The sequence below is a fragment of the Mercurialis annua genome, linkage group LG3 (assembly GCF_937616625.2).
Source record: "Mercurialis annua linkage group LG3, ddMerAnnu1.2, whole genome shotgun sequence".
In the NCBI taxonomy this organism is placed as follows: Eukaryota; Viridiplantae; Streptophyta; class Magnoliopsida; order Malpighiales; family Euphorbiaceae; genus Mercurialis; species Mercurialis annua.
This window is the reverse complement of record NC_065572.1, coordinates 17,546,715-17,573,493: the sequence shown is the minus strand read 5'-3', so window position 1 is coordinate 17,573,493 and position 26,779 is coordinate 17,546,715. Positions and strand designations below refer to the sequence as shown.

Genomic DNA, 26,779 nt, shown 5'->3' with positions numbered 1-26,779 from the left:
CTTTCTTTAATTCATTGGTTATTATATATTTGTCATAAAAATTAAAGCAGCTCTATACTTTTTTATTTTATTTATAAAACGGGTAATTTTTTTGAGAAGAAGCAAAGCAGCATCAGTTCAAATTAACATCCAGAGCAGCTGAATTTAAAAAGTTATTAAGGTACGCATATTTTGTAGTCATTTATTTTTATTAAATTTTAAAAATATAAATTCATTCAAATTGTACAATTAGATTTAATTTATAATTTAATTTGTATGCAGTGAACTATAATCATGTTAAGATATTATAAAAGGAAAGATTCGTCTACACTCGAGTCTAATAATTTATTAGTTTCTCAATCATCTGATTCTGTACGTGAACAAATTCCTATTCAAGAGGATAAATTCGACAATAGTATGAAAACACAAGCGTATTCGACAAAACAAAAAGGAGTTGATTTGAATGCTCTTCCTGCTGATCCTGGAGAACGATTGAAAATTGATAGTTATCATCCAAATGATCGAGATGAAGTTAGAAGGGCATATCTTCAAAAAGGCCCTTGTCAACCTCGTAGTCATGATTTTTAACAAAGAGATATTGGTGGTAGACTACGTCGATTCAATTCCAGTTGGTTTGATGAATATAAATATTGGTTAGAATATAGTATAAAAGAGGAAGCTGCATTTTGCTTATGTTGTTATTTATTTAACACTGAAATTAAAAATCAAAGTGGTTCTGAATCTTTTGTAAGTGAAGGATTTAAAGCTTGGAACAAAAAATCGCGGCTGGATGTTCATGATGCTGGAAATCCACATACTATGGCAGTTCATAAATGTCAAGATTTGATGAATCAAGCTCAATCTATTCATTTTGCATTTGACAGGCAGACAGACTTAGCTAAACATGAATACAAAATCAGATTGAATGCCTCTATTGATTGTATACGATTCCTTTTAAGACAAGGATTGCCTTTTCGTGGTCATGATGAGCATGAAAATTCAAGCAACAAAGGTAATTTCCTTGAGCTTCTACACTTTTATGCAGAACGTAATGATGAAGTGGGTAAAGTTGTATTGCATAATGCTCCAGGAAATCAAAAAATGATAGCTCCTTCAATCCAAAAAGACATTGTGCATGCAGCTGCAAAAGAAACAACCAAAGCTATTATTGATGATCTCAAAGATGATTATTTTGCGATTTTAGTTGATGAATGTCGCGATGTTTCATGCAAAGAACAAATGGCTTTAGTTTTGCGATATGTAGATAAAAGAGGATTTGTAGTGGAGAGGTTTATCGGTCTTACCCATGTTTCTGATACTTCAGCCGCATCACTTAAAGATGCCGTCAGTTCTATGCTTTCAGAAAACAAGCTAAGTCTCTCTAGAATTCGAGGGCAAGGTTATGATGGTGCTAGTAACATGCGAGGTGAGTTCAATGGCTTGAAAAGTTTGATTATGAGAGAAACCGGATCTGCATATTATGTTCATTGTTTTGCTCATCAGTTACAATTAGCACTTATTTTTGTTGCAAAGAATCATTTTACTATCAATGATTTCTTTGATTTAATTGCCCGTTTGTTAAATGTGGTTGGAGCTTCTTGTAAGCGTCGAGATAAGCTTTTGGAGCAACAAGCAAACAGTGTTATTGAATCATTGATCAATGGTGAATTACAAACTGGTAGAGGTTTAAACCAAGAAGTGAGTATTAAAAGGCCTGGTGATACTCGTTGGGGATCTCATTATGCTTCAATTTTAAATATAATGACTATGTTTTCTTCAATTATCTATATACTTGAAGATGTTGAAAGACATGGCGCCTATCAAGATCAAAAAGCAGAAGCACGTCGTCTCTTGGAGCTATTAGAATCATTTGATTTTATTTTTTGCTTGTATTTAATGGTGGCAATTTTGGGGATTACTAATGAGTTGAATTTAGCTTTGCAGAAAAAAGATCAAGAAATTGTAAATGCTATGTCACTTGTTAGAACTGCAAAGGAAAGATTGGAACAAATGAGAGATAGTGGATGGGAGGATTTAATAAAGGATGTTTTTTCATTTTGCAATAAGGTGAAAATTATAATACCGGAGATGGAAGATGCATATGTTAAAGGAGGGCGCCGTAGAACTTCACATGTTAGTAATTTACACCATTATCAGGTTGATGTCTTTTATGCAGTAATTGATATGCAACTTCAAGAGCTCAATCGTCGTTTTGATGAAGTCAATACTGAATTACTTCTTTGTGTTGCTTGCTTGAGTCCAAAAGACTCATTTAGTGCATTTGATAAGAAAAAGTTAGTCAAGATGGCTGAATTCTATCCGTGTGAGTTTTCTAGTGTTGAACTTATTGCACTTAAAAATCATCTTGAAAACTATATCACGGATGTACGTGGGGACGACAGATTTAGTAATTTGAATGGAATAGGAGAGCTTTCAAAGAGGATGGTGGAGGTCAAGAAGCATAATATTTACTCACTGGTGTATTTGCTATTAAAGTTGGCGCTAATTTTGCCTGTAGCTACAGCAACCGTGGAGCGAGCTTTTTCTGCAATGAAATTGATAAAGAGTGATTTACGAAATAGAATGAGTGATCAGTGGATGAATGACTGTCTAATAGCATACATCGAGAAGGATATATTTAATAGTGTCACTAACGATGTAATTATTCAGTATTTTCAGGATATGAAAACTCGTCGAGGACAACTGTAAAAAATTAATTTATTATTTGAATTTTTTTAAGTTTATATATATTTATAATTTAAATTTTTATGGACCCCACCATGCTAAATTCCTGGATCCGCCACTGTTGACAAGTCACACTACGAGTTACGTGTGCAACACGTAAGACGACGTTAGTTATATATTAAAGCGTGTATGGGTGGGGAATAAGAACATTTATACTATTGTCCTTAGTAATAATTTAATTATTATAAATTAGATTAATAGCTATGTTATAGTATATGGTTTCCATAATACTTATTTTATAATATTTGTTCCATGATAGCTATTTTATAGTATATGATTTCCATATTTTTTTTATCTAATTATTTCTCATAAATTAATTTAATGGCTACTTTATAGCATATGGTTTTTATACGGCCTAATGTCTTAAAAAACCCCGACCTTTTAGCCCCTTTTTCAATCATACCCTGACGTTGCAAATTTGTCAATTTTACCCTATTTTGTATTTTTGTGTTTCAATTGTACCCTGAAAAATTAAATTAACGTCTTTTGCATTTGGAAATTTGTTTAAAACATTCTACATGTCTCGCATATATTAATTGTATATTTTTAAAATTTCTTTAAATTTAGTTAAATTAATTAAGAATTTAAATTAGTGTTAATTTGATTATGGTTTTTAGTTAGTTTTTAAAAATAAAGGACTTATTTGTACTCTTTTGAATAAAAAAGAATTTAATTTCATGTTTAGACTTAATTAATTGAATGATTTCATCATTTAAGTAAAAAAAATTAACAAAATTTTAAATATTGGGGTACAATTGAAAACAGAAAATTCAAAAGTGGGTAAAATTGACAAATTTTCAACGTCGGGGTAGAATTGAAAAAGTTTAAAGGTGAGAGATTTTTGAGTAATTAGGCCTTTTTATAATAACTAGTTTATAGTATTTTTGGTTTCTACAATAGCAATTTTACAGTATACAGTTTCTATATTTTTTTATTTAAATATTTTTCATAAATTAAAATTAATAGTTATATTATAGTATATGGTTACCATATTTTCTATTTAATCATTTATCATAATTAAATTAGAAGCTATTTTACGGTATACGATTTTCATAATAACTATGTTAGAACATCTCCAATGGTAATCTCTATTGTAAAGAGCATATTTTTGAAAATAAAGAGCATCTTTTATATAAAGGGTAGAATTTTAAATTTTAATCCAATGGACTCTTTAAAATATAACATTTTGCTATATTTCTTTAATAAAAATTAATTTATTCAGTTACTATATTTATTTATTTTTTGATATAATTTTCTTTTTCATATATTTTATGGTGAGAAAAAAATTAAAAAGCATTTTTTATGCAATAAAAATATAATCCATGTGTTTTGAATTTGTAATTATGTTAAAGAGATAAGATATAGAGAGTGAATTTGGCTCTGCATATGTAGAGAATCAAACTCACTCTCTAGAGAGTCCATTGGACTTCTATTTTATTGTTAAATTCTCTAAAATAAAGAATAAATTTTTTTTAAGGAGTTTGTTGGAGATTCTCTTATAGCATTGTGGTTTTCATATTAGTGGTATTAATTTTAGTTAACATATAAATTGACAAGTCATATTACAAGCCATGTCTATATCAAGTAATGCGAAAATTAATTATTAAATAACTATAAAATCATCAAGCTCATACATGAAACATGTTTTATTATAATAGCAAGCAATTACATAGAATAGGATGAAGACAAGAAACAACAATAAAAACAAACGCATTAGACATACAAATAACTAAATTTCACTCAACAACATATAACAAAGCTGCAAGTGGTGAAGCAGCACAAGTAATAAGATGACTGCTCTGCTCTGCTTATTCATCACAGCACTTGTAGAGGAGGAACCTTTCCATAGTGCGACCACATTCAGAACAAACAATCCTTTCGGGTATTTTTCCGGCGGCGCCCGGGAGAATGAGCCTATTACAGTGATGCTCAGTGTGAAGGCCTTTGAGGTAATCTCTGAGAGAAGGCAGAAAGCCCTTCTGCTGAATCTCATCTTTCCAAGCAGTGTAATCTGTAAGTGAGGTTAAGAATATGCTTCCCTTGGCTTTCACAATCTCATCTGCTCCTCTGCTCAACATAGCCCACCCTCCTTCACTGCTATCAAAGCTCAGAAGTGTCATGATCTCTTTCATTATCGAATCGTTTTCCGAAGCCTTTCCGAGCTGATTCTTGGATCGCCACATGCTTTCTATTCGCACCCAGAAGTACCAAATTGATGTCAGGTCTTGCCAGCAATGGCTCAGTTTCTCGACTGTGATTGTTGCAATGTTCTTTCTGACTCGCTCTTTCGGGTTGCTTTTTCCGACATAAACCATCCCCAGTGGGATACCTGCAGCCTGTGCTACTGCTCGAGCGTTGTTGGTGAATTTTCGAATCCATTCCATGTCCTCTCCGCCGTACAGGCAAATGTATCTTCCTTCTTGCATCTGACCAAATCAAACATACAAGAAAATTAAAACACTTATAACCAACCACATTAACAATGTTGAGTGAACATACCCAGTTCAAAATTGTTGGATCAATGCCATCAACCAACAGCTCAAGTCTCCAACTCTCTTCTTTCCAGAGAGCTTCCTCTCGTAGGGTGGTAAAAGGGAAGGCTAGGCTACCCCAAATCCACATCATATGAAGTGCATTTGGGCAAGCAATTCTTCCTTGTGGATCAAGCACAACCAGCATAGGCTTCTTGTTGAAATGCCACTCTTTCTTAATGAACTGAACCACTGCCTGATCGATCAAAGTAGGACTGTACACTGAGTACCAAGTCATGCTAGACTGCAGCATCTCAAATTTCTTGTGCGTAGCGTCGTTCAAAGGGACTGTATGATCAAGAATTGGGAGCCACACAATCTCATATTGGCTTTCCTGCCTTGAAGGCTGCAGCCGCGACTCGTTGTAGATCTGTTCAAGGATTGAAATCTCTTCTTGTGTAATGTCAAGGTCTGATATCAGCAGCAGCACATTCTTTCTCCGTAGCACCTCAATGTTAACCTGTTTTTGCGCATCTCATTAGAAACCATAACATTTTTCACAATGATAAAATTGAATTCTTCTAGATATAAACCTTCCGCTTGCTGCTTCCTTCAACAAGTGGCTGAACATCATCTTTTGCATAAATCAGTGCCTTGAGAACTCTCATGTTGTCAAGGTGAGCCATGTCAAACAAATGTAGAAGGTTCTGATAAGTTTCCATTTGTTTCCTTTCATCTGCATAGGTTAGGTTACTACTATTAGTTTATTATTTCAAATTCAAAAACATATATATTCAAAAACTCACCAATGTGCTTAAAGCAGAGTCCAAGTTGGTTAGCTAGGTGGCTATGAATGTTGCTTAGCTTGTGAGCCAGGCTTGATAATTCCCAGGCCTCTGTAGTTGATACCATGTGCCTACATAACCAACAATTTAAAACTCATATTTCATATGGTGGTAAAATGAAAATCTCAAAGACATTAATGGACAGAATAAGTACTCATGTCCCAGGCCAATAAGGCCAGTAATCTGGGATGCGCAGGCTACAATACTTCGGATTGTCCAGTAGACAGCAATCGGTAAATGAGCTATTGCAGTGGAAAATGCGGAAGTGTCTGTTGTAATGTACATATGGGGAAGCTCATGGAACTCAACAATGCACTTGGCAATAGCTAGCATGACAGTAATGAGATTTTTCACAGAGTCAAATCGCGGTTTAAGCATGCTTGAATTCTCTAAAATGTCAGGCAATTGTTTCAGGATTGCCACAGATTTAGCAAGCTGGTTTGAGGTGTAGTTCTGAGCCACCAGCCAGAATTCTCCATAGTTCATTGCAAAAGCAGCTAGTGCTATAACCAGCTTGGCATCCCATGTGTAGCTTGATAGCATATTTAGTATTGCCATGGTAGTTGAATGTGCATCTCCACCACTCGTGCATTTGTATGTTAGCTGCAAACAATATGTTTTGAGAAACATTTTCAAAGAGATCATCAGAAAGGTAAGGATATATCAATCACCTCGCTAGCTACTCGATCTATCACAAATGCCAAACTTTCAAGCATCGCGCTGAAGCCGCTATGGTAAGTCCTCTCATCCAATGCATCGCTCCGTGTGGCCTACAAATGAATTATAGAAGCAAGCTGAGAGGAGTAGTTAGATATCTTAATAATGAATTAGAGGTAGCATTACCGTTGGGAGCGCATGAGAATCAGTTGTTGGGGCAGAATGATAGAATATATCCTCGACGATATGAAGAAGAGGTTTGACATCAAATTGGCGTCCATCAGGAGAATGAGTAGCTTGAATTTGCTTTGACATGGCATTGTCATCAGAGCTTGAGAACAAGTGCCTGTCACCTTTGATAAGCTGACGAGCACCGAGGGGGTTCTGTTTGAGCAGTTGCTGCTTAGCAGGTGAACTTTGATTCATCAGTTGCTGCATTGGAGTTGGGTTTGGATTGGCGTGTTGGTTCATGTGGTCATGCGGAGGATTGATGAGCTGCTGCATGTGGGGTGGTGCAGGGCTAGCCAATTGCTGCATAGCGGTTGGAGTGGGATTGTTGAGTTGGAGCTGCATAGGAGTTGGGGTTGGATTCAGGAGTTGCTGCATACTGTTTGTGAGTTGTTGCAGCTGATTGGCTTGGGATGGATTCATCAAGGGTTGGTTTTTGTTCATCAGTTGCTGCATGTTGGCTGCAGTTTGATTCATTGCCATTTTTGGTGCTTAAACAAATAACACAACTATAGCTAAAATTGTAAACAAAATAGAGAGTTGGTTTGTGGTTTATCCTGCAAAATCCAGGGCCTTTATATAATCATGAGAAACGGAATAAAGCACTAGGGTGAGCAAATATCAAACCAAACCGAATAACCAAACCAATCCAATAATTTCAACTCTCTTCGGTTTAAAGTTAAATTGTCTTTTTAGATTGGTTTGATTTAAAAAGTAGAAGAGGTAATTATATTCTTATACAAAACAAATTGGACATTTAAATAAATTTGGTTCGTGTTAATTTATCTAAAATGTGTATAATTTTAATTCGATTCAATTTTTAAAACTAAACAAAATTTTGAATAGATTTATTTCGAACCGAATGCACATCCTGTGAAGCACACAGCAAGGCTGAATCTTCCTTTCTTGCAATGAAGTTTTAGTATAAGAAACCACAAGAGAAATATCTCTAGACATGCATGATAATCACACCATTATTTATCATCTTTTTGATCTTTTTCTTTCTGTCCCATGCACAAATCTGAACCAGTAGGTTTAAATATATGTTCCATCCAATGGCTGATATTTAAACATAAAAAATGGTGATGGGACCAACTAATATATTTTTGCTTCTTCACTTATATTTCTTCCTAATAATAACTCAGAATAAAACAAAGTTAAAAGAAAGAGAAAAGTATCACTTCTGCTTTCTTCTTTGTTCTTTGTCTTTCTTTGTTTTTTTCCAAGGATCTTCATATTCGGTACTTCTTTCACTAATTAACAACTCAATTAGGCATTGTTTAGTTAAACTCTTTCTTCTACAATTATTAAAAAAATAAGATTAAAATAAAAAAGTGTATTTAAACATTTCGTATCTAGTATACTAATTTAGAAGCTAAATTTTTGTAGTTAGATAAATGTTTTAGAAAAGTACTTTCCAAATACAAAATTTAACTTTTTAATACAAAATTTATAACTTTATAATGATGATTAAGTAAATATACCTTGGAGATCAGTTTGTTTGCTGCTTTAGTTCAAAAACAATAATTAACTAAATATATCCTTTATGGAATTGTCATTACTCTTGTGAATTGTTCTAAGAAAAGATTTGTGATATAGTTATCTATTGTATATTTTCTCTAACTGAGTTTGTTAATAGTTAGTAGTATAGTTAAAGTCAATCTCTATTATGAGATCTCTATATAATGTAACACTATACATGTGAATAAGATATATGATCACCTGATTCTACATGGTATCAGAGCCCTACTAGGGTTTAACAACAAAAACATCGATCCTTCCTTTCTTTTTTTCATGATGAATTGGCAGATCTTTACGGTCAAGATAGAGCTACAGGTGAGTTTGCTGAAACTCCGAGTGAAATGAGGTCTAGATTTGCAAATGGTAATCAGCGTGGTCTAGAAGGAGATACTATTGAGAATATTGATAACCTTGTGTCTCAAGATGAAGTTATATTAGAAAATTTTCCGACTACTAATACTGATACTTCTAATATTAGCTCTCTTGGAATACAGTCTGAAAATGTGAATACATCTAAAAAGCCAAACAAAAGCTATAATTCTACCTCTGATGCAAAAACAACAAGCAAATATGACCATGGTTGTGAGTTAGTAAAGCAAGGTTTGGATAATGTTGCTCTTTCAATTAAAAAGTCAACAAATATACTGGTAAAGGCATAACAACGACTTCCTATTTCAAAAAAAGATGTATGGAGTAAGTTAGAGGAGTTAGAGTTCGGGCCTCAGCACATGCTTACTGCTTATCATCATCTTGTGAGCAATCCTAGTGATTTGCGTGCTTTTCTTGGATGTCCCATAGTTTATCGCAAATAATTTTCGCTTGATATTATATCTATTTATATGTAATGGTGGGGTTTTTTTCAACCAAAATTCTTTTTTGGTTTTTTCCCCATATTTTTATGAGTTTTTTTATGTTTGTTTAAACAATTTAATTTAATGGAATATTTTTATTGTTCTTATTATAAATATTGTATATGTTTTTTGAATTTTAAAGTATTTGAGCAGATTATTATAAACTTCTTTAGCTCGTATTCTTGAAAATGTTACTAGTTTACAGTTTTAGTTTTATATATTATAGATTTTAGGGTTAATTACATAAAAAGTCATGACTTTTATACATATTTTTATTTTATTCATGACTTTTAAAAGTTGCCATATAAAACCACGACCTTTCATTTTTTTCAAATCTATTACCAAATTATTTTTTGGTGTATTTTTGATGACGTGGCCACCATGATTCGGCAGATTTGAAAAAAAAATGAAAGGTAAAATTCACCGGAAAAATAGTCGGTGATAGATTTGAAAAAATTTGAAAAGTCATGGTTTTATATGGCAAGTTTTAAAAGTCGTGATTAAAATGAAAATTCGTGTAAAGGTCGTGACTTTTTATGGAATTAACCCTAGATTTTATAATAAATATTAATTCTAGTTCAATTGGATATAAGTTTTACAATTACCATTTTCAAAAAATTTATAGTTTGCTGCATATATAAAAAATACGGTATTGTATTTTTTTTTGTCCTATATAAGTTTTGGAGGATCTCTTTACTTTTCATTTATCCAAAAAAAAAAATATATATATATTCTTCTTTCTTTACCTTTATTATTATATTACTCATCCAAACACAAATAAAATTTGATTTTAACTTCACTTTCTATCTCCTCCCTTCCCCTCCCTCTATATTCCCTTTCTCTTTTTATTCCTTATCCATACAAAGCTTTAAAGTAAAAATTATCAAAGTAAGAAAATGAGGTAGGTAAAGTAAAAATTTGGGTTGGACCATATAAAAGAAAGGGCTTATTAGATATTTACCTAAAATATAAAAATAATAGGAAATATTACCTCAAAGCGGAAAAGATATTAAAAATACATCAAGAAATTATCTTTTTTGTCTTTTTACTCTTCGTGTCAAAATATTTTGCAGTTTACTCTGACTATAATACTCACACTAAACTGACAGACACAACCTCTCTCTCTCTCCATTTTTATTCTCTCCTTTTTCATTATTTCTCCGTCATCGCCTCCGACATCGCACCGCCATCGCCTCCGCCATCGCCTTCGCCGTCGTTCCACTATTATTTGAGATTTAAATTATCGATTCTGTAATTTTTATGGTTTATTTTAACTTACAGACCTAAAAAATATCGATCTTACAATTTTTCAGTTTTCAGATGTAAAAATCTGTAGAAAAAAACGATTTTCATCTGAAAAAAATAATTTTCTGCAAAAAAATGATTTTCTGTGGAAAAACAGTGTCTGATTATCATATCATTATCACTACATTATCATGTCGTTATCATAATACTGCAGAAAATAAAAAAAAATCATGGAAAATAATGTTTGATTATCATACTGCTATCATAACATTATCATGGCGTACTTTGTTATAACACTATACTATCATAACATTATCATGACGTAATTTATCATAACGGTATATTATCATGGCATTATCATGACCTACTTTATCATAATAGTATATTATCATAACACTATAATAACGTGTTTTATCATAACATTTTATTATACCTTATCATATTATTATCAAACGGTATCATATTATTATCATCAAATTTATCATACTGTTATCATAACATTATTTATCTTTTATCATAATTATATCATACTATTATCATAATATTATCATGATGTACTTTTATCATAACTATATCTTAATTTTTTATCATAAACTTATCATAACATTATCACAATATACTTTATCATAACAGTATAAAAAATATTATCACAACATTATCATGACGTACTTTATCATAACTATATCATACTATTATCATAATCTTATCATATTATTATCATAACCGTATAATATTATGATATTGATATGATAACGTTAATGATATAGATATGCTAACGTTAGTGATACCGAAATGATAATCAAGCACTTTTCTTTATAAAAAATCGGGTTTCGCTGCAGTGTTATGATAATGATATGATAACGTCATAGTGTATGATAATCAGACGCTGTTTTCTGCAAAAAAATCGTTATTTCTACAGAAAATTATTTTTTTAATCATAAAATTATTATTTATGCAGATTTTTTAGATCTAAAACAGAAGAAATTGAAGAGAAATTTTTTCAGATCTGAGCGTTAAAATAACTCGTAATAATCACCACGAGTTAAGAAAAAAATTGCTAAAATTTAATATAGAAGAGCGGCGGATTGGCGGCGAAACGACGACAGATCGGTGAAGGATTGGCGAACGACGAAAAAAAAAGATAGAGAAGAAGAAGAAGATGAAGAAGAGCAGTAACTGCTCTGAGAGTATAAAAATAAGTTATAAAAGAGAGAGAGTAAAAACATAAATAAACCAGCTAATTATATTAAAAAAAGCCACGTTAGAGTAAAAACAGAAATAAAAAAAACGGGAAGTATTTTCCATATCTTTTTTTTGATGAGGCAATCTTTACAATTATTTTCAAAAATGTAGTGTTTTTCCTAATTTTCTCTAAAATACTGTTTTTTCTCTAACATTTACTTTTTTACTATCCTTTCTAAATCTTTACTTTCCATATCAATTTTTTTTTAACAGAGATAGAACTACATTATTACAAACCAACTATAGATATACTACTATTTACAAATTTAAACGCCATTCACGCCATCCACATCATTTACGTTGAATACATCGCTATTCCGAGCTCGCCAAACATGGCGGACGATGTCGCAGCCGATTGCTTCTGACGCTTCGTACCTTCCTCCAAATATCTTCAATATCTTCATCTTCTTTTGTCCATGAAGGGATTCGAACCCACGCCCCCTTGGACTTGATGCCTCACTCTTAGCCAACTGAGTTAGAGGTCATTGGCAACTTTCTTTTCTTTTTTATACTACTTTTTGAAAAACTTTACTTTCTATATTAACCCTTATTTTTCAACATTTTCTTTTATTATTTTTAATTTATTTTTTCACCATTATATTTCTGCATTTAATATATATGACATATTTAAATTTTAAACTTTTTTATTTTTTTGATTTTTTTTGAATTTTGACTTTTTCTAACTGTTGATGTTTTTCGTCAGTTTTAATATCAACACAAAATCAACATAATATCAACAACATTTATAAAACTAACTATTTTAAATTTTTAAATTTTTTTACACTTATTTTTATTTATTTTTTTATCATTTTTTCAATTTAATTTTTATTTTTTTATTTTACTTCACGTACAATGTGGTATTTTTTGTTAATGCTAAAATCAACTAAATATCAACATAACATCAACACGATATCAACACAAGATCAACATTGTAACATTACAAAAATTCAACATTATTATTGGCTTTTCACCAACGCTAAAATCAACAAAATATCAACCGAAAATCAACACAATATCAACACTGTAACATTACAATAATTCAACATGATTATTTCCTCAATGCTAACATATCATTATCCAGTCTCAGTTTAATTTTTATATTTTTAGTTTATTTCACGAATAATATTATCTTATTTGTTAATGTCAAAATTAAAAAAATATCAACACAATATCAACACAAAATAAACAACAATGTAACATTACAATAATTCATCAACTAACAATCATCAACAAATTGTATTGCAGAACTAAAAAAATGCAGAAATACAAACAAACACAGTAAAAATGCAGAAATAACAAATTTTTATTTCGTAAAATCATAAAATCATTTTATATATCATGAAAAGATAATCTTTATACATGTTTAATGATGAAAAATTAATGTTATATAAACAAAGTAGAAAAAAAAAATTGCAGATCTGAAACGAAGAAGAAAAATAAAAACGAAAAACTTCAGATCTGATGGAATCAAAATAAAAAAACGGCGATAGTAAAAACGAACGGAGAAAATGACTTCGATAGCGAGGCAAAGGTGGATCGGCGGAAATGAAGTACGAATAACAGATCTGAAGATGCCAATCTACTGAATTAAAGATGAACAAAAATGATTATGGAGAAGAAGAAGAAGCTTTTTGTAAAAATTTGAGTAAAGAGATGATGAGAGAGAAATATGAGGAGAGAGAAAATAATTGTAATTGTGAGGGTTTGTTTGAGAAGAGGGTATATATATGAACTGTATAAAAGATATTATTTCAGGGCTAATTACCCAATATACCTAAATTTGGGCCAGGTTTACTTTTATACTGATCCAACTTATTGTTTACTTTTCACACCACCCAAAATAAGAATTATAACCTTATTGCTTTGAATTATAACTTTCTTACCGTTTTTTCTTTTTCCCTTTGATTTTGGCGGTTTCTTCTTCTTCTTCTCCGTGATTCTCGTTCTGCTCCTCCACGATCTCTGCGATCAAAGTTCTGGTGCTCCACGTTCTTACTCGCTTTCTTCCATTATCACATTCGTTTAAGTTTTCATCTCCATTATCTCATACATTTCAGTTTATCTTCTTCATTATCTCCGCCATTCCGCCTCCGCCGTTCTGTTTTTGCTGTTCCATCTCCGTCGTTTCGCCTCCGTCGTTCCACCTTTGTCGCCGCGCCATCTTTCTTTTCTCTTTTTGATTTTAGATCTGAATTTTTTTGTTCTTTATGTTTTCATTTTCAGATCTGTAATTTGTTTATCTTTTACTGTTTATTCACCATTAAACATGTATAAAGAGTATTTTTAAAGAATTTCATACTTATTTCATGATATGTAGAATAATTTTGTGATTTTATGTAATAAAATTCTGTTAACTCTGCATTTTTTTGTGTTTTGTTGTATTTCTGCGTTTTTTTATTCTGCAGAACGATTTGTAGATGATGATTGATTGCTGAATTACTGTAATGTTACAGTGTTGTTGATTTTATGTTGACTTTATGTTGATATTATGTTGATATCAACTAATTTTTTTTATTTTAACATTGACAAACAAGATAATATTGTCTATGAAATAAATGCCTCCTGTAAGTTTGCGGAATAGATGTTTATTTGAAAAGCAGCAGGATGGAATGTGGAGTGCACATATTTGTTTGAATGATTGATCTATTTGTGTTTTTTTCTCGGTAAACGTTATGAAATTTCCTACATAAACATATGTTATTGGTATTCAGCCAGTTTTATATAACTTTCATTTTCTTGAGTGTTATTTTATTAGAATATACTAAATTCATTTCGGCATTTTTGAAATTTGGTTGGTTTTGTTGCTCCTTATATTATGTTCTACGTACAAACTTTATTATAAAATCAATGTTGAATTTTATTGATGTACAATTATTTAAGCTATATTAATCAAAATCAACGCAAAATCAGCTCGATGTCAACCTAAAATCAACCTAAAATTAACATGCACATATCCCTAAAATTAATTGAAGATCAACACAAAATCAACATGTGTATACTATTTGTCATTAAAATTAATCAAATATCAACTCAAAATCAACACAAAATCAATATAAAATCAACATGTGTACATTATTTATTGTTGACATTTTTGTCAGTTTTAATATCAACACAATATCAACATAATATCAACAACATTTAATAAACTGGATAGTATTAATTTTATAAATCTTTTTAACACTAATTTTTATTTTTAATATTTATTTACCTTTATTTTTCTAATAATTAATCAAAATTTATTATTTATCATATATTTTATTTTTTATATATATCAATATAAAATCAACATTAAATTAATCAAAGATTAATAAATTATTTTTTCAATCTAAAATACCAACACAAAATCAACATAATATCAACATAAATTCAAATTTGTAATATAATAATAATTCAGAATCATTATTTATATTTTTTACCTATACCAAAATCAACACCATGTCAACACTATATTAACATAAGATCAACATTGTAACATTACAATAATTTAACATCATTATTGTCTTTTTTCACCGATGCTAAAATCAACAAAATATCAACCGAAAATCAACATCATATCAACATTGTAACATTACAATAATGCAACATCATTATATGTCTTCTTCCCCGATGCTACCATATCATTATCTAGTCTCAATTTAATTTAATTTAATTTTTTTAGTTTATTTCACAGACAATGTTATATTAGTTGTCAATGTAAAAATAAAAAAAATCAGTTGATATCAACATAAAGTCAACAACACTGTAACATTACAATAATTCAGCAATCAATCATCATCTACAAATCGTTCTGCAGAATTAAAAAAAACGCAGAAACACACGAAAAATGCAGAAATAACAGAATTTTATTCCATAAAATCACAAAATTATTCTATATTACATGAAATGAGTATTAGATTCTTTAAAGATAATCTTTATACATGTTTAATAGTTGAAAACAACAGTAAAAAATAAATAAATTACAGATCTGAAAATGAAAAAAAAAAAGAACATCAAATTTCAGATCTAAAATCAAAAAGAGAAAAGAAAGATGGCGCGGCGAGAGAAAGGTGGAACGACGGAGGCGAAACGACGAAGATGGAACAGCAAAAACGGAACGGCGGAGGCGGATTGGTGCGAAGAACAAATTTGAAATTTGTGTGAAAGGTGAATTGAAAGAGAAAGGAGAGAGAAATTTGAGGAGAGAGAAAATAATTGTAATTATGAAGATTTGTGTTATTAGGGTTCTATTTATATGAATGGTATAAAAGTAATAATTTCTCCCTTACATGGTAGTTTTAAAATGTCAAATATGTATTGGTATAAAAGTAAATCAAATATGAATGTTGGTTATTTGAGTAAGAAGCCCATTATTTCACCTGTGTACAGTATTTTAAAGATACAAAAATTACTTGTATAAAAGTAAAATATTAGAGAAAGTTGGTTGTTTGTATAAAAAGCCAAAAAAATAGTAGCCGATTTTCTGTATTCTATATAAAAAGCCCAAGTAAAATTGAAGCCGAATTGAAATGGAGTTTGCGGCCTATGCTTGAACTAAAGAGCCCAATCAGGCTTCTTTGTTTTTCCATGTGAGAGCCGGAAATGTGATATATGAATGCATGCAATCAAAATTCAAAAGTGAGGCTAAGCAAAACAAAAGTTGAAGCGGCAACGAAATTTTGATAAGGTCAGTCCTTTTTAGTTTCTCTTCTTTGCCTATTACCTTTTTAATTTCCAACTTTTCTTTACTTATGCATCGCTTAGGCCTCCTCAAACCCTAATTCAAATCCGCTCTACAGTAGGTAATAGGGCAGTGGCGGAATCATAATTTTTCTATAAGGTGGGTAAGATTATATTGTGCAAAATTGATCAAATATAGATTTTATATATTCATATTTTTTGAAAAATCCAAAATAATGCCCTCTTCTTAGGTGATAAAGGGTTGAGCTAGCATTTAATTTGTACTAATCAATTATGATTCTTATATGCTGCACAGTTGCTGAGGTTACTATGGGCGAGTCAGGGAGTTGGGTTGCTTCAGGTGACTCGAATAAAGAAAGACCCGATCACTTTGCTTTCTATACATGTCAAATTAAAACACTTGTCTCCCAAAATGACTTCACTGTAAATATATGCGGGGAACGGGAAGTAGTACACTGCGAGCCTTCTCTTTTCAGTAACAGTATAGCAGCTGGGCTTTCGGATCACAAAGAGCAAACATTGAATTCACTGCTTCGACAGTCTCTCGCAATTCTTACACCGGAAGCTGATGCGGTAAGCCCCGTTTCTGTATTTTCTACAATCTCATGTATTGGAAATTCCGTTGTTTTTAGGAAAAATGTCTTAAAAAAACACCTATCTTACCCACCACGGGTTGGCTCAATTGCTCACAAGTGTGGACATTAAGCTCAGGAGTTAAAGAACCAAGGTTCGAATCCCATATCTCACAAAATGAGATTTATTGGAAACATTTGTGAATGAGTTGTTAAAAGACTCGTATTAAGTGGAGGTCCGGGTGGTGGGATGCCGAGGCTAGCCTCCCTGAGAGTTTACCCGGGTGGTCGGGCTCTGCCAGTGGTTTCCACGTTACAAAAAAAAACACGCATATGTTAGTCCCTTTTTTTATTATATACTGACTTTTTAAAATCGTCAATTTTGTCCAAATCTACACCATTCACTTTGGAATTTAGCCACAAGTATTAAATTGACCTTTTTCCACTAAAAAATAATTCAAATAAGTAATTCGTTTTGAATTTTTCGGGTGGAGAAGTGTTTAAACAAGTCATTCATAAGGGTTGAATTTTTATGTTTTTGAGTGAAAAAGAGTCAAATTCACAAAATTGGGTACAATTGATAGTGAAAAGTGGAGCTTTGACAAAATTGATGATTTTACAAGGTCAAGATATAAGTGAAAAAAGGCTAAAAGGTGAGTCCTTCCGTCCTTTTGCGTTAGAGTTGAAATCAATGTACTTGCACATATCACATATATAGGTACTTGCACAATCACACTTTTAACGACCGAATCTTATACTAAAAATGTCCGCATTGGATCTCCACACTATCAACTTCAAGCACATTGAGTCCTTCTGTCCATTTCCATCCATTTGCGTTAGAGTTGAACTCAATGTATTTGCATGGACGGAAATGGAGGGAAGAACTTAATTCGGATGTATTGATAGTGTAGGGACCCTAGGTAGCACGGACATTTCATTCAATTGACGTTTTCCGTTTCGGAAACGTTTCGGACACTTGACGTTTCGGACACGAAACTTCATTTTATACATAGGGAACTTTAAAATTATACCGTTTCGCCGTGTCCAAGTGTCCCGTTCCCCGTATCCGTGTCCGTCTCCGTGTCCGTGCTACCTAGTAGGGACCTAATGCAGACATTTTGTAGTAAAAGGGCTTGATCATTAAAAGTGTGATAGTGCATGGACCTAGAGATGCGTTAAGCCTACATTTTTAGGTAGATAGACTAATAAGGACGTGCACGGTTGTCAACTTGTCATACTTCTAGGTGTTTCCCATCTGAAGTGCTTAATTATGCTATTAAATGGGGTTAATATCACATATGAGATCTCCTTCGTGGTGTTCATTGATAATTTGTGGTGAACATGAGGCATTGGCTTGCCAAAAGTTCTTAGTCTATTTACCTTTTAGCATGTTCTTGAGTTTTTACTGCAGCCCATAGTTATTGAAGGTGCGCCTGAGGCCTGAGGCCTCTCAGGTGATGGCCGAGGGGCCTCTCCCGCCTTCCGCATTTAATAACTATGCTACGCTCAAGGATGATTGTCAGCATGCTATTGGAATGTCCTTTCTATTTTTGGACATCCCGAGTACATAACATGTCCTTTGATTAATTATTTTCCTTCCTTTCTTCTTGGAATATTGCAGTAGTATGAAAATTTACTGAAGTTGTATAGGCCATTCATGTGATATTAAGTATGGCTGGGTGATCTTCCTCTAAAGTAGACTTCTATTCTTCATCTTTCAGACAATATTCCCTCTAATTCATTTCCACAAGAATTAAGGAATTCATGTAATTATTACAGTATATATATCATAATCTTCTTGAAATACGCTTTTTATGTTCTTTGAGTAAATAAACTGCATTCCATTGTGGACTAAAAATAGAGTGCAATTTACAAATATCAAATTCCAATTAATCCATGGTCTACAAGTCAATGTGAGAATTTAATATCATGTGATGACACTTATATAAATTAATAAGAATATCTAGAACTGAAAGTCTCTTTTTTTATCTTATTGAGACAGAAAATAATAGTGATCCATAAAATTGTCGATTGGGAGTATTTTCTATTCTTGCACTCACATTTACATTAAGTATGTTATATGGCAAATGCAGATGCTTGAATCTGTTATAGGCATGCGGCAGCTACAATCACAGGTCACAAGCAGAAAGACGGGTGTAACATCTGAGAGCGAGACAGGGCTAAACAAGTCTTCCTCATCAACTAGCTTCTCTAAACCTGATGGTGCTGTTAGTTCTGAATCTTGCCAAGAGGTTGTATATACTTTTAAATAGCCCTTGTTCTTTAGTCTGTGTTTCAATATAAAATGCAGTTTCAAATGGATTGTGGCATTTTTTTTTTGAAGTAGTGTTGTAGTTTATGTTACTCCCAATTTTTAGTCTGATAAGAAGGCTTACCGAGTCACTACATAGTAATTGCACTTCTCATAGATTTCAAATTTCCCTTCTTCAGATTATGCGATCAAGTTGCCGACTTGTATTTTTCTGAACACCCCTTTTAATGATATTACATTCCTTCCTTAAGTTTATTTCCTGCACTCACTTCCTTCTTAATGTTATTAGTACTCTTGTTTGATCTAAATCAAATACAATCATACAAATATTAGGTCCTAGAATATTACTTGTTGCCTTAAGTTGTAGGCGAAAGTGCACAATATGTTGGTTTACTGTTGGCTGGATATTTTTTTATCCCACTGGCTAAAGCTATTGCTTAAGATTTGTATGATCTATTGGTTTGCTAATACATTACTTTGATCTAGCTTTCTTGGTGTTTTGATTTTGATTATTCTATCCTTTACAAAAAGTGTTTGGTTCCTAGCATTTTGGAAATTTTTTGTGTTATTCTGATAGTTACACAGATATCTTGTTTGTTGTGATATAGTATATCTACAGTATGCACATAAATTTGCATGGAGAGGAAATTGAAATTCTATTTTGTTAGTGATCAAAATCAACACAACCCTAACTTGGATTATATATTCAAAGTCTGAACTCCTTTTGCAATTCGATTCAAAGAATGACTACACATATCTCTCTCTGTAATGAATAGCCATATGCATTATTAATTTATTGACTAGTGGCTTTTCTCTCTAATGTTATTCTTTTTGATCTAGGAGGATAGTGATCTGCAGCTCTTACTAGCAGCTGATAACTCACTGGCTTGGGAGATGATCAAGAAACATTCTGATGAACTTTTCACAACGGTAATGTTCTGGAATTTTATCTGTTTCCCTGTGACTTTTTCAGGTAAATGTGCCTAGTCTTTATGATATATGAGAGCTGAGGTAGGTGATTATATTTCAGCTCAGCTATATGGAGAAGCAACTTGAGGAACAGCTTGATACGGTGGTGTCTACCTGCAGGTATGCTACATATGACACTAAACTTACTAACTGGTTAATTATCTTCTGTTCAAGTTATGTATATCTCGATAAGAAAAGTTTGATTGTCTAAATGCAATTTGAAGTACCCCCCAAGGAAACACATTAAGTGTTTCATTTCACTGAATGTGAAGTTTTCAACAGGCACAAAAGAGAGAGTATGCTAGGCAATAATGAACTCTAACCTCACAACCTGACGACTCTGTTAAATTAGCGAGCTAGTAAATATTGGATGCATTTTCTTGCAATAATGCCTGATGTCAAGTATTGATATTTGAGAGGTCTAATTGGTCACACTCATCTTAGCAGATTATGGCATGTTTATTTTGCGTGGGGTTTTTTCGTGTCTGCTCTGGCTATGCTTGTATTCTTCTTGAGGAAATGACTTCTTGAATTTTGAATGGACACAAATTGACTCAAACTGCTAACTTTAATTTCTAGGCCTATGACCCTTGCAGAGAAGAAGCATCTTCAAAAACTGATTCAGCAGCTACCACCAAAAAATCTTAACCGTGTGGCTCGAATTGTCCAGCGAAGCAAGCCTGAAGCACAATCCTGTAATGAAGTTTTTGTTGATTTGGAGCAAGAGGTAACATAAAATTTAATTTTTTTTACCGTGTTAATAGCGTCGGGTACTTATGGTACGTTGCTTATTCCAGGACAATACAACACTTTGGAGGCTCTATTACTACATTGAAGCAGTGGAGAAAGCTAAAAAGCTCGTTGTAGCCTAATTTGTGAATTTCTGTATCCTGGAGGTTTTCATTTAGATGTTATTAGGTGAACATGAGGCCGAGAAGTATCCAATTAATTCTTTAATTGGTTTTGAGGCGAAATGCTGATTGCAGTATACCGACGTTACACTCAGAAAAAGAAAAGCAGAATTTTAGTTGACAGATCCTTAGGCCAAATTTTGTCAATTTTGAGATGTCGAGCATAAGAATTGTATAAACAGCTTACCCACATATTGTGCTTAAAATACGAACAAATGATGTAAATTATTGTGTTTTCTTTCCTCAAATTTTATTCTCGAACTAATCAATTTGTTTGGTCAAATACACACTGTAATCTCTACTATTAAACAGATATAGTATTACATGCTGCTCATGAATAGCTCTCACAGGGGGTCAGTCATACACAGGTTTGAAGTTCTTGTAAGCTATAACAGCATAGAAAGGGTCTGATCCAGACAACGCCAGAAATGTCATCAACCATTTGAAGGGTGACTTATCCTCCTGAGCAGGTGGTAGTTTCCGAACAATCTCTGGTTGAGTAAATCCTTCGATACATTGGAAGTATTGCATTACGAGCTGTGTCCGACTGAATGCAGTCCCATCTCTCCAAGCTCCTATGGCTTTCTCGTAGAACATTCGATTGCTAAAACTTACAATGTACACCCCTCCAGGCCTCAGAACTCGAAAAACCTCTGCAAATACCTATAATCACCTTACATGATTCAGACCCAACAGTTTTTCAAGTCTTAGATTTTTATAACTTCTGGTTTTTTAAAGCATCGCCCAAATGACTTTCAAAGAATATATATATTGAAAAGAACAAATTATTCTAAGGTCCATATATATTATAATTCACACTTTCATCATTGTTTTATGAAAATCAAATGGTATGGCTATTCATTATATTTCCATCAACAATTTAGTTCGTTCATCAAACGATATGGCTATTCATTATATTTCCATCAACAATTTAGTTCGTTCATCAAACGATATGGCGTTTGTCAACTTTGTCAAAGGATTTAAATAAAATAACTTAAATTTCAATTTAGTTCTTGAACTTGGTTTTGACACAAATATAAATAAAAATTATAAATTTATGAAATTCACTGACTTAATAAATTCAATTTATTTAATTTTTACTTCTCTTACTTTTACATTTTTTTTCATTTAGTGCTTTTAATTTTTTTTCAACTCACTAAATCTCGTAATAATATGATTTTTATTTAGACATTAAAAATATAAATTTAAGAATTAAAATATTCAGCCTTTATTTATTTTCTTATTAGTAGTTCGGTGATCAAACATTAATTCAAATAATATATTTGATACACTTTTACAAAAATTGAAATATTAATTTAAATGAAAGGCCTAATAATTAAAAAAAAATTAAATTTTGCATATACAGTTAATTGTAACCAATCTCTTAAAAATAGTAATTTTTAATATAATTTTGGATTTATAGCTTTCAACTATAATTAATATAATTTATTTTATGTTTTAATTTCCTCAAAATTCCAAAAGGTAAATTCACAAAAGAAAACAAAAAAAAAAATTGAAAACTGATTTAGAAAAGGCAATGGCAGGTTTGAGCAAACTAAACTAACCTTCTCAGGCTGTTGAAGATACTGCACGCTTACAGTGCATATGACCGCATCAAAGCTAGCACTTTGAAACTCCAGCTTCTGCTCCTCATTCAGATTTTTCACAATAAAATAATCCAGCCTAGGGTTCTTGGCAAGTTCCTGTGCATTAAGCCCATGCCCCACCACTCTTTTATACTCCACATCTTTAGGTAAATGGCTGACCCAAGAACTCATAAGATCCAGAATTTCTGAGCCACATCTTAGTCTTTGTTTATAAAGATGAGTCAATGTTGAAATGAAGGTATCATCAACATGAGTCACTAATCTTGGAGATGAGTAAAATTCTCTGTCCGAGTATGTGTTGAGTTTGGTTCTGCCTTGTTGGCTAAGAACAAGTCTCTTCACTTTTCCTGCGGAAGATTGCTGTGTTTCTTTGTTTTCTTCTAAAGTGTTGGTAATTCTTGATGGAACAATTTTGTGTTTAACTAAACGTGAGAATGGAAGGTTTGCAAAGTTGGTGTAGGTTGCTGCCATGGTTTGAGGGATTCATTGTAAATCATCCACACAAAAATAAACCATATATCTTAAAATTATTATTTTCTATTAAATCTAATATTGCATCTCACCAGTAACTCGGTAGAGCCTCTCGGGACTGGTCCAAAATATTAAAGTATTGCCTTATTGATAACCGTACTATGTCAATTTGGTTTAAATAATAACTTGAATTAACACTCACCCAAAATGTAAAGTCTAACATAATGTATCTACAATTATAATATGAGAGCGATATGTATGACATGAATTTAATATATCAGTTGGTTTTTGCTATCGATATCAAATGAATAGGTTACATCGGTTGGCTTCACTATCGATGTCATCAGTTAGCTTTACTATCGATGTCATCCGTTAGCTTTACTATCGATGTCTGGTGCTTCAGTTATATCGCTTGACTTCACTATCGGTGTCAAGTTTAAGATTATATCGGTTGACTTTACTATCGATGTCAAGATGTCAGGCGGGTGAAGTTAAAGAAAGATGACTATGATATAAAAGTTATAGAATATGTTTAAGGTATGATTTTATGTTTTACGAGATATTTTACATAAATATTTCTAAAAATATACGTTATAGTGAGTTCAAAATATAAACAATTTTAAGTATATTTCAAAAGACTCTATTTTACATAAAGAGGCTTTAAATTGTTTTTACCCATTATGTCATATTTATTAGTAATATTGTGAATTTACTCAGTTTTATAATGACCCTGTTGTTCCTCCAACATTTCAGGAAAGTAAAAGATGTTTCGATGAAAGCTTCCGAAGTTTTATTTTCTCGAGAGTCATTTTGTACAAGTTGCAAGAAATGTTTATTCTAGATATCTGCAATAGACTATAGTTTTAATGTTTAGGGTTAATTCCATATAAAATCACCACCTTTATACGTTTTTTCATTTTAATCACGTTCTTTTAAAAGGTGTCATATAAATTCACCACCTTTCATTTTTTTTCAAATCTATCACTAATGAGAAAATTCGATGTTCTACTCCTTCCAAAGAAATATACTAGTTTGACTAATGCCCTGATTAAAACAAAAATTATATTTCTTTTCCTTTTTTTTCTTGTCGATATGGCTGTAAAGTTAAAAAAAGATAGATCGAATTTTCACATCGGTGATAGATTTGTAAAAAAATAAAAGCTGGTGAATTTATATGCCACTTTTTAAAGAACGTGATTAAAATGAAAAAACGTGCAAAGGTGGTGATTTTATATGAAATTAACCCTAATGTTTATGCATTACTGTTGAATCGTTTTAACTCTGATGCTTTTGTAAATGGGGTCATATGTATTTTATGAATACGATTGGATGAATGTTTTGATTTGAAGAGAGAAAAATTTATAGTGCTTTCAAGCTTACTACGGATTTCAGAACTACTACTCTTATTCCCTATTTCCGGTCTCAACTCGATATTTCAGGTCGTGACAATGTTATAAGTCTAGAGGCGATGGTACTGACTGGATAACCTCACTCGATTATGGGTGAGATTATCGTACGCCGGACCAAAATACTGGATTTGTGGACATTCTACCAAAACTCTTGTACTTGACTTATCAGTTACGTTTTCTTTTACTGGATGTGTTCGTTTTATCTCATCTCAACATTCATGCAGTTCATAGTATAAATTGCGGGAATTTAAACATATATGAAAGCAGTAAAGAAACCCAAATTAGGATGCTCATATGACTCGATTCTAGCAAGTAGAAAATACTCTTAAGTATTCATCTAACCTTAGAGGTTTCTAACAGATAATAAAGGACTGGCTGGTATGGATTGATTACATGCACAAAGCCTAAAATTAGGTTTCTAAATTTGATTGATTTTATTATTAGTCATATTGAATGCATATACAACCTTTTACTACTTCTTCATGGCAGTCCTACGATTTCTATGTGATTTGCTAGTTTTGATTGAATTATCTAATTAATGTGATTAATCCTTTAGCCTGTTAATAATGGATTAGATCATGATTTTTGAAAGCCTATAAACTTTGCAAGCATACACATGGGCAGTTGATATACATATAAGGATAGAAATTCTTTTTAACCTTGTAGACCAGAGTGTCTGGAATTCGATGTGTTTTGACCGTCGATGTGGTCGGAACTGGTTCTCGGGTAGAACATGGAAGTTTTTTATCTCTTTGATACGAGTCTGCTGGTTTGAACTGGGGTTCGTTCCAAGTTTGGATGGGCTCAAAATCCGCTCTAGAAGTTGATGTCCCGGGCGGGCTTGGGATTCGAAGCCCGAATGACATGGTAGATTACAATTTTGGGGTTCAGGGCCCGATAAAAGCTAGGTTTTACCCATTACAACAGATAATAATGTCGTACAACTAATTACAAAACCATGGTGTGAGCGGAGCGGGGTTCGGGGGCCGCTCGCTCAAGGCTTATGACTTACTTCTCGATTTGGAAATGGTTTGAAAAATGGAGTCGCCACCTAGTTCAACTAGGAAATGCCTTTTAACCGAATAGATAGCCTTACTCGCCTCCGGTAAGACTATCGTGCGTCGGACCAAAGACAAGGGTTCGTTGACCTCCTGAGTCTCATGTGCTTGGCTTTTCTGTTACCGGCTTTATTTTCTGAACATATTCGTTTTATATCTCTTCTCAACAGTATATGCAGTTCACAGGATATGAAAGCTGTAAATAAACAAGTGTGAAAGCAGTAAACACGTTTGACGCGCATATGACTCGATCTGGACTGGCATTTGAGGCAAGTAGTAGGTACTCCTAAGCATACATCTAACCTTAGAAGTTTCTAGCAAATAGCATAAGTCTAGCTGGTATGGATTGATTACATGCACAAAGCCTAAAACCGGATGTATAAATGTGATTGATTGATTTTATTAGGTGAGTCTTTAAAAACCTATACAACCGTTACTACATTTCCGTGTTTGTACTACGATGTCTAAATGATGGGCTGAAATTGCATTAATGGGCCAATTTTAGGTGATTAATCCTTTAACCGGTTATTATTGGATTTGGATGCTTTTGGAAAGCAGTAAAAAGTGCTAGCATGATCAGGGGCAGTTGGATATACATACAAGGTTAGAAATACTTTTAAACCTCACTGACTTTTGAGTGCCTGGCACTCGCGCGAGTTTTGACCATCTGTCTGGTCAGAATTGGCTTTCGGTCAGATCACGGGAGTTTTGCGTCTTGTCAATCTGGTTTTACAGGTTTGATCAAGAGTCGATTCCGAGTTCGGGTTAGCCCGGAATCAGCTCTGTAAGTTGCTGGTTTGTTGGGCCTCGGGCTCGTGGGCCCAGTTTATACACTATGTTACATATTTGGACTTCTGAGTCTGTTTTACATCGGGTATGGCCCGCTACATTATAAAATATGATTCTATACTAAACTATCTATGTCTGGGTTCAAACTGGGCCTGATTTGGAGTCCGAATGGGCCCGGAAACGCGTTTTGAAATTTGGATCGCGTCTAGAAAGATTTGGGAGCGAATTCGAGGAGCTGAGGAGCCATGAACACGGCGCCA

The 26,779-nt window shown here is 32.6% G+C and overlaps 4 protein-coding genes across 6 annotated transcripts; 2 read left to right on the top strand and 2 right to left on the bottom strand.

Annotated features, from left to right (window-relative positions):
- The first annotated feature begins 273 nt into the window (after positions 1–273).
- LOC126672397 (uncharacterized) lies at positions 274–2,688 on the top strand. Its single transcript, XM_050366347.1, is given in 1 exon segment — positions 274–2,688. A coding segment is annotated over 1 exon segment (2,415 nt).
- A 1,667-nt stretch (positions 2,689–4,355) lies between these two features.
- Positions 4,356–7,479, bottom strand: LOC126673822 (protein SIEVE ELEMENT OCCLUSION B-like). The gene is made up of 7 exons (XM_050368124.2): positions 6,884–7,479; positions 6,712–6,810; positions 6,195–6,643; positions 6,002–6,111; positions 5,789–5,931; positions 5,224–5,715; positions 4,356–5,150 (listed from the first exon to the last, which is right to left on the bottom strand). Exons 1-7 carry the CDS (start codon positions 7,406–7,408, stop codon positions 4,533–4,535), a joined length of 2,436 nt encoding a protein of 811 aa, XP_050224081.1. The 5' UTR covers positions 7,409–7,479; the 3' UTR covers positions 4,356–4,532.
- An 8,821-nt stretch (positions 7,480–16,300) lies between these two features.
- LOC126673798 (uncharacterized) lies at positions 16,301–21,468 on the top strand. Of its 3 annotated transcripts, none has more exons than XM_050368071.2 (8): positions 16,301–16,447; positions 16,560–16,600; positions 16,757–17,034; positions 19,127–19,285; positions 20,146–20,235; positions 20,336–20,394; positions 20,854–21,001; positions 21,072–21,468. In XM_050368071.2, the coding sequence occupies exons 3-8, from the start codon at positions 16,771–16,773 to the stop codon at positions 21,144–21,146; spliced, it is 795 nt and encodes a 264-aa protein (XP_050224028.1). In that variant the 5' UTR covers positions 16,301–16,447; positions 16,560–16,600; positions 16,757–16,770; the 3' UTR covers positions 21,147–21,468. The 3 variants fall into 3 exon arrangements, with proteins under 3 accessions (XP_050224028.1, XP_050224030.1, XP_050224029.1); XM_050368073.2 differs by having other exon boundaries at positions 16,525–16,600; XM_050368072.2 differs by lacking the exon at positions 16,560–16,600 and having other exon boundaries at positions 16,302–16,447.
- LOC126673797 (uncharacterized) lies at positions 21,402–23,370 on the bottom strand. The gene is made up of 2 exons (XM_050368070.2): positions 22,751–23,370; positions 21,402–21,848 (listed from the first exon to the last, which is right to left on the bottom strand). The coding sequence occupies exons 1-2, from the start codon at positions 23,261–23,263 to the stop codon at positions 21,540–21,542; spliced, it is 822 nt and encodes a 273-aa protein (XP_050224027.1). The 5' UTR covers positions 23,264–23,370; the 3' UTR covers positions 21,402–21,539.
- Between the last annotated feature and the right edge of the window lie 3,409 nt (positions 23,371–26,779).